At 45.1% G+C, this 14679-nt stretch overlaps 1 protein-coding gene across 3 annotated transcripts in view; it reads left to right on the forward strand.

Annotated features, from left to right (window-relative positions):
* The window catches only part of ARHGEF9 (Cdc42 guanine nucleotide exchange factor 9), a 319664-nt gene that overhangs the window by 54000 nt on the left and 250985 nt on the right, over positions 1-14679 (forward strand). For all 3 annotated transcript variants that reach the window (XM_075068778.1, XM_032771801.2, XM_075068779.1), the window contains exons 3-4: positions 1436-1583; positions 4452-4561. In XM_075068778.1, the coding sequence (XP_074924879.1) occupies positions 1436-1583; positions 4452-4561 (258 nt within the window). The remainder of the gene's footprint in view (positions 1-1435; positions 1584-4451; positions 4562-14679) is intronic.

Here is a 14679-nt window from a genome sequence, read left to right on the forward strand (position 1 = left end):
ACTCTTTGATGGGGTTGTCAGGGAAGGGGTTAGCACTCTCCTTCAGAAGAAGGTCTGTAATGAAAGAGGGGATTTGCTTAGGTAGCAGGACTGGATCAGCTGTAGACAATTAATCCTCCAATCACACTAGAGGGGAGATGTGGACTGCAGGGTGGGGCAGAAGCATGTCTGGAAGGGAGCTAGGTGAGTTTTTCTTGCCTGCAATGATTCATGCTTTGACTTGGCTGAAGCAAGCCCTATGCTACACTTTAATTTTAGCTGAGGCAAGAGCTATTGGATTTGGTTCTTAAAGGGGCAGGATAGTCTACATAATTTTCAATGTTCTTTTTTACAAGCATATGCACCTCAAAAGTAATAAAATTCCACCTAGGTGTGCAGAATCCTTTCCTGCCCAGATGGTCTTCTGTGCCCCCTTAGTGAACCTACCTGCTCCACAAGAATACCTGCTATACATAACAAAGTTGCAACTTCAAAGACCAAGTGTAGGGTTCTGTTTATTGCACTGGAAAATGCCTAATATGCAAATGACTAGAAAAGCAGCTGTATTTGTAAGGTTTGGGGGACCTGAGAGATAATTCACTTTTATACAGGTATTGTTATAGTAACAAAATCCACAGTACTCAGAATAACTCAGCTAGGGTATTGCTGGAGCTGCTTTGTCTCTCTCAGTCTTAAGTGTCATTCTGCGTTATTGGTAAAGTTAGCTGAGCGTGTGCTTTTTAAAAAAAAGTGATATCTGTAATTAAAACAAATTATAGAGTAAGAGGCAAGATAGCCAGTACCAGGGGCTGATGTTTTCCTCTTTAACCATAGCACACACAAAGACCGTGCAAACTCCTCACACTGCTCCCTGACTGTGTGCCTCCTCCAGCTTTGGAGGGATCATGTCCCAGTACATTGTAGTTCACTTTCCATGCCATTCAATTATTGACCTCTCTGAGTTAATGTGGATTGTGGTCGTGGTGATTGCTGTGACACGTCAACATGGGAACTAGACTGAGATAACAAACTATTTATTTCAGGTAGGCCAACAAAGTATGGCCAGGAAGGAACAACATTCGACCACTAGTGACCTTGGGTCTAACTTTCAGAAGTGCCCAAGAGACTTAAGAGGCTATGTCCTATTGACTTATGCTCCTAAATGGCTTGTGTGCTTTTTTGAAAATTTTATCACTGGATCTGAGTTCAAGCTAGTGACCTACTGGAAATGAAAGCTGATACTATACAGAGATGATCAGCAAGTCTAAATCTTTCTATAGCAAACAATTAAGTGGTCACAGATTTTTTTGGCCCATTTAGGGTGCATTACAGTGAGTTTAATGTCTTGGAGAAAGGCATGAGTCATGCCATTGCACTAAAAGTGCCATATATGAGTCTGACCTTTGTCAAACTATAGGCAGTAATATTCCTACTCCACTATCTTTTTTTTCCCCAGCCCCTGTCTCACCCTCTTCATCCATCACCACAAGCACCTCCTTTCAAAATCCTTTTGGACAGATGTCGCTCCTTACCCCTTTCCCAAAGCACGCCGATGGGGTTGGACCAACTGGGCTGGAGGAGGCGGCTGTTGCTGAGCACTGGTGGTGAGTCGCCTTTCATTTGACTACTCAGACTTGCCTTTTAACCAAAGCAGCAAGGGCAGCATTGGGCTAGGGACTAGGAGAGATGGTCTGGACTTACATTTGTATTTGTTATAAATCTGGAACTTGGGGGAACAGGTTGACATAGCCACAAGCTGTAAAGAGTTTAACCCTGATGAATTAGGATCTTCATATGTATTGCAAATAATGGGTCTTTCCCCTCTTTAATTCCTGTCCCCAGATTTTCATTACCAAAAAGGGAGATGGATGATGCTCTGAAGTGTAAAAACCTTTTAGCAATCTGTGATTGGGTTTTCACCTCATTTGCTGTACATGGTGATTTCTTCCCAGTTCTGTGTCCTGGACAGTTTTGTGTAATTTAGTAGTCTCTTTGTGAATATTGCCATTTGAGAAGATGAATGATCAGCTAAATTTTCTCAAAGATCCAGTTGGGAAATTTGTTTGGGAATGTGATATCAGAAGGAAAAGCTTTTTTCCAATCTGGATCTTCTTTCTGATCAATAGGGAAGGGAATAGATTGTACTCAGGTTTCTGATATTATGCTGTGAAATAGTTGGCCAAGGAAATTAGTACAAGTCCTGTCTCCAAACTATTCTGGAGAAAACATAAGAATGACCGTAGTGGATCAGACCAGTGGTCCATCTAGCCTAGTATCCTATCTTCCACTAGTGGCCAATGCCAGGTGCTTCAGAGGGAATGACCAGAACAGGCCATCATCGAGTGATCCGTCCCCTGTCATCTACTTCCATGAGAGAATGTACTGCAGGGAACGGTCCCTAGCAGGGAGATTAGCTGATGATCTAATAGGTGTCTTCAATGTCCAACCTCCCTGATTAGGAAGAATGACATATAGAGTATGGAGGTTCTTTCCTAAGGAGTCAATATTACTAATACCTGAACATTAGGATTTCTTGGTATGTCCAGGTCAAGAATACCAGCCATGTAGATACATCCAAATATGCCACTGATTGAAACCAAGTGTTAATGGATGGTGGCAGCACAGCAGGTATGAGAAGGACCAGTGGTGAAAGGGTGAAGCAGCTGCTTACTGAAATGAATGTTATTCTGTTCTGATACGTTTCTAGTGTGTGGGTGGAAGTGGATAAGCCTTTTTAAGAATGCAAGTGTTACAGGATCTGCATGTTGCCTCTTTAGTCTTGTATCATCCTTTAGTTGTAATTAGTGCTCACACTGCAGCTTGGTTTGCTTTTTGTTTATTTGAGAGACTAGAAAGAGAAACACGCACTGCTAAAAATAATAGCAGGCTGACTATGTCAGTACTGCATTTAGGAAATAGGTTTCAGTGCAATCTCTCTTGCTCCCAGTAATGCTGGAAGAAAATCAGGTTCCCTGTCCAAGCAGCCCTGAATGCAATTCCATAACTAGAGATGGGTCTGAGACAGAACCCCAGATCTAATCATCTCCAAGTCTGGATCCTGATCTGGAGCAAAACTTCAGTTGGGTGTGGGATTGGGTCCATGGGTACGAATTTCATGGTTAGCATATCACTGGGAATCAGAACAAAATGCCATGTTTTAACGCCTCTGAACATTCAGCTCACCCTGTCACTGGCCAGTTTCACAGTCTGGAGCTGATATTTTAGAGCTGGAATTTTGGTTTGGGCCCATCTCTGAGTCATGCATCCATCCTAGGTTAGCACTGAGTGCAACTGCTGTCTGGACTTAGGGGGTGGATTGGAAAGAGGGAAATCGATGTTGTACATCTCTCAGGCAAATTTTCCAGAATTCAGATCTTTCCTTCCTGAAAGGGATGGCAGGCCCCAGGGGACGCGAATGAACACTCAGGCACACATGCTGTCTGTGCTCTGCTCAAGCCACGTGTGGCCTGCTGACTCAGGAGCCTGCGTTAGCAGCAGCTGCAGACCTATGTGGTGCCTTTCTACAGCTCATCTCTCCCCGTGGATATCACTCCAGGCAAGCATTGTGTGAAGGGTGGACTGGCGGAAGTGATTCAGACCAAACCATGGGCAATATGAGAGGGAAATAGACCTCTCTAAACTAAACTTCTGCCCAGAACTGGGCTAAAACCATTGAGTGGGGGCTGGGAGGAAGAGCTGGGTTCATGGCTGATTAGAACATTATAGCTGAATTAAGCATAACTTACCTTTTATTAAAATCATCTACTCCTTCTAGTTCATCTGGATCTCCTTAATAACCAGCTGCACCTTCAGGTATAGAATCCTCAGGGGGTGCTCAGTTGTCTATAGGGCCAAGTTCAGACTTAGTGTAAGTGGGTGCAATTCCATTGAAGTGCAATTGTCTCCATGGGTGGACTGGCCTAGGATGCTTGGGATGATGAAAACATCCTGGCCTCTCTGGAACTTGGCCTTTTAGTTCTTGATTTGCGTAGATTAAAGGAGCAGTTACACTTCAAGAAGTCTCACATTGCAGACCACTATGGCTGGGATTTCCAGAGATGTATAAGAAGTGTTTTAGAACTTATGGTCCTTGAGATACCAGAACTTTAATAACAATGTATACAGATTATATTCTTCCTGTGCTTGTGGAATAGCATCCTGGCCTTGTGATCTAGTGTGTCTGCCCCTACCTGCCTACGCCAGATCTGAATTTAGGCCTGAGCTCCTAAGTTATGTCTAAATTTCCACAGCATCCAAACTAGGATACTTTTCTTCCATCTCAAGAGTATGAATTAGGCCCTGAAATAAATTCTCTACCTTTTTTCTAAAAAAAAAAAAAAAGTAGAGCTTGAAGGAGTATTTTCACATTGTCTTGTTTTTTTCATTCAAACAGAACAGCCCTCACCCCACAGACTGAGCCAGAACATGGTGTTTATCCTTTAATTCCTTTTTGTGTGGATTTTGTCCTGCAGCTGAGAATGACCTGGGTTCAAAGACTCTGGAGGTACGCAGAGATGGCAGGAATGGTAGAAGTAGATGGAAGCCCCTGAAGCCTGGAGCTGAACAGCTGCTAGTTAATAAAGTAAGGCATTGTTTGAAATATATTTTTACCTGCTTTAGTGCTGGCATTTGTCTGGTGCGTACTTAGCCTTATAATCTGACAATATGCTTAAGTAAAAGCTTCCAGAATCCAGAACACAGTTTCTGTAGCAGCAGATTTTTTTTTGTAATTAGTGTGGATTATTTTATGGCAATATAAAGATTGTAGCATTAACCTTTTTTGCCCAGTTTAGTTCCCATCGGATATAAATCAGAGGCTTTACAACCTAACACAGGGCCTGGACCTTCCCTTCCTTTTGGCTGAATATTCCTCGCAGATGTGGGGAAACTGCGTAATTTCAAATTGTCTGTAGCTTTATTACCGTATGTCCTTTGGATTCATTATTGTCGCTATCTCTGTGACATATTTGTGTCTGTTCTTTCCAAAGTGTTTTGCGAATACAGATGAAATCTGGATGCTTTTCCTTTTGACAGTGTAATCGCCAAACTCACTAGTGAAACCCACTGGGATTGTGGGGACTAGGCTGGATCTTTGTCTTGGAGTTAGAAAGTTGTGGGCAAGCTATCAAAGAAAATCAGCAAAGAGCTGTGCCAGCATTCCCCGATCTGCATATCACCGCATCTCCAGGCTCAGAATTCTCTTGGTAGCTGCCTCATGCTATGTCTTTGCTTTCTGGAAGTCAGGTTCACTACATGATACTCTTTGTGACACTTAAAGGCAGCAAAGAGTCCTGTGGCACCTTATAGACTAACAGACATATTGGAGCATGAGCTTTCGTGGGTGAAAATACACTTTGTCGGACTCTTTGTGACGCTTGTCTTTCCTGAGCCTGGATCTGGGAAGAAGCCCTTCACTGGGAGCTGAAGGTGGCCAGCACATCTCATGAGAGGATCTTGGTTTGCTTTAATCATGAGCCAGCTACATTGCTATCCTCTGTGTACTGTACATTGAATGATTTCCCAGCTGGTGTGGGGAGGGGAAGCTGCTTTTTACTGATCAGATGGGAGTCTCAGAAATAGCTTTAGGCAATATGTAAGCAAATCAGTTTAGGACCAGTATTAATCTGGTTCTTGCTTAGGTTTGCCATGATGGGGGAGTAGGGTAGCTGGAGCTTTCCTCCACGAGCTTTCTGCTGTGTTCAGGCAGGATGCACTTCAATTGCTGTATTGCTGATTGTACTGTGTGTACTCTGATGTCTCACAGATTTCAGCAAAGAGGCTCATGTGGATGACCACAGCAAAGAAGAGCTTTTGGAGAAGAAGCCAAAAAAAAAAAAAGTTAATTTACCATTCTAAGGGCTTTCTTTTGCAGTGAGGTGAGCAAAGGATGGGCCAGCACCCATGAACACTGGATTTCCAAGGTGGGACCAAGGAGGGAATTGCAGTACTGACCATTTACAAAGGACCCTGTTTTCATGATATTTCTAGCCCAGATTTTGAGAGAGAGAGTGAGGGAGATGTTGACCTGTAGTGGCAGGGCCCAAAAAGAAGATAAAGCAACCATGTACTAGTATTTGCCTATAGAGTCACAAAAGCTTCGGGTACTAGTCTGAGCACCCCAGTTATGTCTGCTGTCACAACACATGAATTCTTTACCAAACGGAAGTTCAGGTGTTTGGTAAATAGCTGAATACTTGAGTACTGATCCAAACTGAGCTCACTCTTGCATGTTGCCATTTTTTCTCACAGCTGCTGCCACTGCTGCCTCCCTGCTGTGTCTGTACAATTTTATTATGCCTTTACGTAATTGCCCTTCTGTATCTGATCAGCTGCCTTCATGAAACATGATCTTTAAAGAGGACCCTGCTGCTTTATGTTTGGTTTTCGTGATAGAAATGGTTCACTGGTGATAACTCGTGTTGACTACTCCGATTTCCTTGTTTTGAATGGGTTCTGCAGCTTTCACTGAACACATGCAGGGAAAGGTTATTGGCATTTAGGAGTCACTGTTAGCCCACAAAAGCTTATGCCCAAATAAATTTGTTAGTCTCTAAGGTGCCACCAGGACTCCTCATTGTTTTTGCTGATACAGACTAACACGGCTGCCACTCTGAAAACTGTTCGCTTTGTGCCTTGACTGCCACCTTCAATTACTTCTCTATTTAGCGGGCTGAAATATAATCCACAGAGAAGAATCACATTCATTTAACCAAGAGTCAGATCAAGATGGTCAGCCCTTAATTTCTGCTCACTTCCCTTGGGATTACAATCTCTTCCCAGAGGGTAATTCCGTAAGGAGATCCTCCCGCTTTGCTAGACAGCATATCTTTGGCATAAATTGTTTGCAGAATGTACATGGAGCTGAAAGTCTTTGCCAGGTAATGAATACGCACAAATCAAGAACAGAAGCATGACCTGGTAGTAAAAGCACAGAGATGGACATTGGGGCACAGCTCTATTCTATTCCTGACTCTGCCATTAACTCACTTTGTGACTTTGGTCAAGTCACTTCACCTACCTGTGCCTCAACATCCCTGTCTTTATGATTAGGATCACAAGGGTTTCCTACTTAGTGTGTGTGTGTTATATGGCTTAATTTGTTAAATCTGTGAAGACTGGGAGGCTCAGTTGAGGGACAAACTATTATTGTAATTGGAAGACCAAAAAACCTGAAAACTCTTTTCTTCCCAGAGTTTGTGGCTGTTTGGCCTATCACAGAGACAGCCACACAGCTCAGATCTAGATTAGAACTTCGTGCGGTGCCCAGAGTTGCTAGACTTGTTACAGAGGTGTGAAGATAAGCTCCCTGCCCCAAGGAATTTATAATCTAAATAATTTAGAAACCTGTTGTTTAGATTCAATGTTTTGGTGTGAGCGCCACTCTACTTATTGCAGCAAGCAGCACTAAACCAACCTGGTGGTGAGAGCTTTGTCACACCTTCCACCTAAAGCATGCGAAATATACACAGCTGTGAGATACACTTAACTGCAAAGCTTTTGAACAAACCTAGGGCTGATTCATGGTCTTGATGCAAAACCCTGCAGTTTCAAATGATTTTCTTGCAGAATTTCCAGGTGTGAAAGTTACAGGGTATGACCTTAATGGATATGGCTACTCTGTAATTAAAAACCCGCAGCTGGTCCGTGACAGCTGACTCAGTCTCACGGGGCTCAGGCTGTGGGGCTGGTTCTTTGCAGTGTAGACTTATGGGCTGTCAGACTGATTCTGGGGGGTGAGAGGTTATTCCGGGCTGTCAGACTGATTCTGCGAGGTGGGAGGTGATTTTGGGCTGTCCGACTGATTCTGCGTGGTAGGAGGTGATTCTGTGAGGTCCAAGACCTTGGGCTGCAGCTCAACCCCAGAAGCTACGGTGTAGTGAAACAGGCTTGGAGCCCTGCGAGCCTCAGTCAGCTGGCACAGGGCAGCCGCGGGTTTTTAATTGCAGTGTAGACATACAGGTTCACTGATCTTTTTAGTCATATAGGGCAAGTGAATCCAGCAGGTATCCTTGTCATTGAGTGGCCCAGTGTCATGACAGAGGAGGAATCCCTCACCCTTTTTGGGGGAAGCAGGGGCTGGGAAATGCAGTGGAGGGAGCATGCTCAGATACCAGAGATACAGAAAGGGAGAACCCCCCTCTCGGTTATATTAAGTGATTCCCATCCCTTGGCTGATACATAAGTTAGCATTGATGGATTTTGGAGCAAACTGAACCTTTGTCAGTGAATTAGTGCCACTTGGTGATGTGCACACTGGACTCAAAAGTGCCAGCTCCTAACAATTTGCCATCTTGATAAAATGAGCCAACACCAACAGAGCTATTGTCTGTGTTCTGGAGCCAGCCAAGTGTTGAATAAAGAAGAGCAACAATATTTATGGGGAGCTGCTGTTATAGATAGCGATATATTCTGTTGTATGATACTCAAGCCCTATCAGAGAACGCCATCAGCTGGATTATATGATATACAACATTACCATATTCCGGAGCTGGCTCTGAATGATGCATGCCTGTGGTTGGCCAAGTTTAATAAATCAAACTTTCTTAACCTATTAAGAACAGCCCTGTATTTAGCAGCCTTGGTATTTGTCACTGTTGTGATAATACACATTCCTAGTGTGACACTGTGATTCTGTTGCTACAGTTCTATCTCTAACATGCCATGGCACAGAAGGTTAGAGAGATTTACCAGGAAGAATTAGACTTCATTTTAAAAAATACCTCTTCTAAACATTACTATTAATTGTTCTTCAATAGCATTTATAGGCTCTCATCAAAGATGAGGGCCCATTCTGCTAGGCACGGTGCACACACACAAAAGAGAGTCTGTATCCCAAACAATCTGAGGAAATAGACCTGTTTCTGGTAGGTAACTAGAGAGTCATGCCGAAAGTGGATTAAAATGAAAAACTCAGCACCCTGCCCCTAAACTTTCATCTCAAGTCATGCAAAAACCATTTCTGAGGTCCAGGAAAGCTTGGTTAAGAAGCTTTCCCATCCAGTTGAATGACATAAAGATGAGATTCTGGTGCTGGAAAGGTTAATGGACCTTTAAACTTCCCTTTGATGAGCAAAGAGACGTGCCTGCCAGGGTCAGAAGCAGAAGTGCCAGAATATTATGCTCAAATAAATTTGTTAGTCTCTAAGGTGCCACAAGTACTCCTGGTTTTCTTTGAGAATATTGTGCTGTGAGAACTGCTAGCCCAGGGGACGCAGATAACTCAGAGAAATAACTTTGGAGTGCTAATCAAAACACCTTCTGAGATTTGCTCATCACTGCAATTAGGCAGCTTGTCACTTAGGCTGAGTTACAGGGAATAGCCAGGTGTGCAAAAGCTGATCAGGGTTTATAAATCAGATCCACTGAGTTAAAGGAGGCATGAGTGGGATTTACAAACACAGATCACAATGGCAGCATTTCAAAGCCTATCCATCTCTCATCTCCTGAGCTCAGAGCTGCAGGGCTGTAAAATCAAATCCTTGCTAGCTAGAAAATCTTGGCAAGATTTGTAAGTCTGAGTCAAGATTTGCAGGGTTTGGATATCTCTTGTCAATCCATTTTTTGCAGCCACAGACCAAATGGATTGTTTAAAAAGTCAGGTGGCTGGAAAGGGTGGTAAATCAAAACCACCAGCCCAGTTCTGGAAGAAACTATGCCTAGTTTCCGTGCTGCGAATGGAGGGAGAGCAAGTTAGAGAGCAAGAGGCCGGGTCATTGTAGCATTGCCATTAGTAGCACCAGTGTTATCTTAATCCTTGGAGGAATTGGGGCAGTGCCAGAAAAATTAATGAATGTCACTACAGGCCATCGAAGGCACAGTGCTGATAGTGAGAGGTGGCCCCAGGAATCCCAAGAGGCTGCTGTGTGCAAAGTGCAGGTTTTTGAAAATAGGGCTGCACTTCTCTGCATTTTAAAAACACTGAGTGTGTTGTTTGGGCAAGGGAATGACCTCTCTTACCTCTGGGTTGTAAGCCAGTAAAATGCTAAGTGCCTTGTCCAAAGCCGACTGAAGTCAGTGAACACGCTTTCATTCACAAGGCTGCCAAGTGTCACACGTATGTCTGGCAACCTAACTGGATCCTTGTGCATAAGTAGGGATGCCCTTGTAGTTGGTACTCCCAGCAGCCAAGCAGCCTCCCCTCTTGCTGCTCTCTCTGTTGTGTCTGTGCAGGGAAAGAACAGGCAGAGGAGGCGGTGGCTGCTGGTGGGGACAGAAGATGAGTTGTGCCCCCCTCCCCACCGCTACTCCCGACCTAGCCTCAACCTTTCCCCAGAGCGCGCAGTACCCCTCCCCTCTCACCCCCTCCCCCGCGCACTGCCGTGGCAAGGGGAATGTTTGTAAGGCTGGAATCACTCAGAACTCCAGGCTGGGGTAGGGAAGGCTTGTTGGGCTAGATCCACACAGGTATTTAGGTGGCTAAACCCCAGACTTAGGCACCTAAGTCTCAGGGTATGTCTACACTGCACGATTATTTCGAAGTAGTTTAAACCGATGTTACAAAACCGATGTTATAAAATCGGTTTTGCGCGTCCACAGTGCGATCAAAAAATCGATTGCATATGTCCATGGTCCAAGGCTACCATCGATTTCAGGAGCGGTGCACTGTGGGTACAGTCCATGCACTTCAATCTTTCTTTACGCAAGGAGGAGGGGTCTGATGAAGCGCCCCAGTGATAAGATGAAGACGTTACAGGCGTTCTGTACCATCCACTGTCAGAAAAAGGGGTCATTCCCATTTTCACCCGGAGCCCCCGCCACACTCAGCCAAGGAACTCACTGGCGCCGTCTACCCCTGGGGAGGGGCAGAGGAGCGGATACTGCTCTTCACCGCAGCAGCATCGCGTCTGCCAGCAGCATTCAGTACACAGAGGGTGACATTTACAGTACTCAAGGAATTATTTATTTCACTTTTTTTACCGCGCTGGAGGGGGAAAAAACGACGAGCTGTTCCGTAACACGCAAGACACCGTGTATAGGCTGCAGACATTGGCGCGCAGCCAAAATGCAATAGTTTTCAGAGACGCTGTGGAGACTGGTAGCTGTATCCTCATTACCCCCTCCTCCCCCATGACCATCCGTTTGAGTGTTGGCTTCCGTATGTTGTCACCACGCTGTGTATCCGTAGTTATATTTTCAAAGGCTTTGGCATTCCTGTTCTTTACAGAGCTCTGATAAAAGAGATTTGTCTCACATACAGCTAAATCTCGCTATCTCCCGTAAGGTTCAATGCAGAGAATACTTTTGCATTTGAACTGCATCACCCCTGTGATCAGAGCTGACACGTGAAGCAGGAAATGTCACTGTAAAGCTTCGGGATTTCCCTGTTACCGGCACTCCGCATCAGTTCGATGCGACCAGAGCGGTCAGTGGTGCACGTCCTGCTAGAATAATAGGCAAGTGTAACAGAGATCCAGTGTATCAGAGAGCACAGGTGCTCCGTGTCAGTATTCACAGGGTTGCCTGCAAGAAGCCACCGTTGCTTACCTCCTCCCAACTTCCTGGGTACGTGGTCGCCCCCCGTTGTGTATGAAGTATAGGAAACCAGAATAGAAACAGAGACTGTTAGTGAGAGAAATGATGTCGGGGGAGGCACTTGGAGCAGCTCCCGGGGCTATGACAGTCAAGGCAGAATGGACTCTATTTTAGACACCATAAGGGAGGAATTGACTCATTGCCAAGCAAGTCAATCCAAATGTGATTGCAAAATTTTGAGCCCAAGTTTCAATGATTAAGCTTGTTATAGCCGTTCTGTCCTATCTACTGCTACGGTAGCAATGTTGCCCTCGAGTTGAGCATTTAGGCGTTCCTGGATGGTGGGCAGTCTGCAGCACCGTCTACACAGAGAGAGAGATGGAGAGGAGTGATACTGCTTTCAGTGCTGTAGCGTCCGTCTACCAGCAGCATTCAGTACACATAGGGTGACATAGAAAGTAGTCAAGGAATGATTTCTTACCCTTTTTTTCACGTTGTGGCGGGGGAAAGAAATGAGGAGCTGTTCCCTGAACCACGCCAACACTGTGTTGACCCTACAGACATTGGAGCTCTGCCAATAATGCAAATAATTTCAGAGACTGCTGTGGACTGTGGGATAGCTGGAGTCCTCAGTACCCCTCCCTCCTTCATGACATCCATTTGAGTCTGGCTTCCGTACGCTTGTCACGCACCGCTGTGTATCCTGCAGTTTTTTATTCAAACGCTTTGGCATTTCGTGTTCTGTAACGGAGCTGGATACAACAGATTTGTCTCTCATACAGCGATCACCTAGTATCTCCCGTACTCCATGCTGGAGCTCTTTTGATTGAGACTGCATCGCAGCCGTGCTGATCAGAGCTCCACGCTGAACAAGCAGGAAATGTAATCAAAAGTTCGCGGTTTTCCTGTTTACCCTGCCGCTGCATCCGAGTTCAGATTGCTGTCCAGAGCGTCACTGCAGCACTCTGGGATGCCGCCCGGAGGCCATACGTCGATTTCCGTCCACACGAACCCTAATCCGAGTTTCACTATCGAATTTAGCGCTACTCTCGTTTGGGAGGAGTTCCGAAATCGATTTAAGGAGCAGTTAACTCAATATTAATGACGACGTCGTGTGAACGGATACAGCGTTAAATCGGTATATCGGCCATTAAACCGATTTAAAGTCGCAGTGTAGACCTGGCTTCAGTTTTAGGCTTCACTGCAATCCACAGAACTGCTGCCAAAGTCTGTAGGTGCCTAAATTCACTCAGTGCCAAACTGTCAGTGTAAAAGTTCCCTCGACACCTAGGGTTTTTGCATTAGAGCATGTGCACTGCTGCCTCCTTCTAGGTGGCCAGACACCTATCTCCTGCTTAGCCTCAGAGCAATCCATGAACCAGGGGAAGAAGATAAGGTGGAGGAGTGCCTCTCTCACGTGTGGGGCCTGATCCGGTAGGTGTGCACAAGGCTGCCTAATGGGTCAGGTCCCATTTAAAATCTGGCCAGAGGAGTTGTTAGCAGCCATCTTATAATTCTTAGCCCTGTGGTTAGATCACTCAACTTGGATGTGGGAGACCCAGAGTCTAGTCCTCCTCCTCCAGCCACTCTTTATCCACGGTGGAACAGCTGTAACAGGAGGGACTGAGAACATCTGCAGCGTTTAGACCCCATTCAAATCCTTTCTCCCCCTCTGCAGAGTTGGGACTGGAACAGAGGATCTCTCACCTCTCAGGTGAGAATGGGGTGAGCAAATAAGGCCCAGGAGGTGTTAAGGATCTTTCCCCAGCTCTCAAAGGGAACAGTGGCAGAACTGGGAATGGAACCCAAGTCCCATGTCTTGTTCACAAGGCTATTCACCTGCCTGAATTGTGCCCGGCAGTCAGGAGATGGGATGTCAGGGGATTTAACTACACTTTTCTGGATCTTCACTAATTAGTGAGATTTGTACTCTGTGGGCACAGGTTCAGGTTAGTCCTTCCTTTGCTGGGACTGCTTCGTCCTGAATCTCTAATGCCAGCTGTATTTTAGTACTCTGGTCTTGCCCAGCTCCCCACTCCTTCCTGTCGGCCTGTGATGCATCCTAATAAAAAGGATTAAAGCACAATCTTTTGTGCCAGGCAAAGCTGCAGTGTGAGTATTTAAGATGGAAATCTTGCATCTGCATTAGGGCCAGTTTCTTTCTTGTCCCCTGTGCTAGTAGCAGGGAGTATGCAGACCTGCTGCAAAAGGTGTTGAATAGTCACAAAGGCTTGCTTTTCTCTGACAAGCAACCAACTTCTGGAGGCAGGAAGTGATGGGGTACATGTGAGCCAGATCCCTTATGTGAAGCAATCCCAGGCTCCCCAAAGTTAATTCTCTACCAGCACATTTATGAGGAACAGGAAATTCAACCAAAGTGCTCTCTCCAGGAGAATGGAATGAAGGGAGGGGTGGTCTGGGTTTTCTCCCAGTGACACCATGTAGCCATAGCAAGGAGCTCTGCTTGGTATTCCACACCAGCTCTGTTGCTCTCTATTTTTATCTCCTAGTGCAGTGCTGAGTGAGCATTTAATTTTGTGGAGATATTTTCTGTTTACTGTTTGAAATGTGTCCCACACCGTATTTCTCTTGCCTTACTGATTTCAGGGGGAATAGATCATTAACTGCTGCATTGTAGTTAATCATGATGATTTTCAGTCGCCTTCTGTCAATATGACTAGGCTGACAGAAAAGCATGGAGTCCCATGGATTTGTCTGTGCTAATTAGTTTAAATATCAGTGCACCAATGCACTCAGAGATTTATTTGTATGCGTGGAGGAAAGCCAGGAAAATGTATCCTCTCTAATCTCTCTCTTCCCTGGCTCTAAATATTCAATCATTTTGCAGCCAGGGAATGTCTGCTTTGTATATTTTTTTCCTGTGGTTGCTAAACCTATCATGAAGTACTATTTGCCACAGTTTTAAGACATTTGTATGGTTTCCCCAGTACTCTCTTTCTCATTCAACTCCAGGAGCTTCCTAAATATATCCATGACTATACTTGCTTTCCAGTTCTGCAAGACCTATTTGTGTGCGCATACGTGTAGTGTGCATAGCGTTGTGTGACATCACTAGATCACACAGGAGGTGGGGCAGTTGTCAGTAAACCTAAATTGACGGACCTTGATATAACCATTCATAGGGTTGAGTATTAGTTAACTCGTTGACTGCTGTTGGATGCCCACCATACATGTGCCTGGGCAGAAAGCAGTTCTAAAGTCCCTGGT

The sequence above is a fragment of the Chelonoidis abingdonii genome, chromosome 8 (assembly GCF_003597395.2).
Source record: "Chelonoidis abingdonii isolate Lonesome George chromosome 8, CheloAbing_2.0, whole genome shotgun sequence".
In the NCBI taxonomy this organism is placed as follows: Eukaryota; Metazoa; Chordata; order Testudines; family Testudinidae; genus Chelonoidis; species Chelonoidis abingdonii.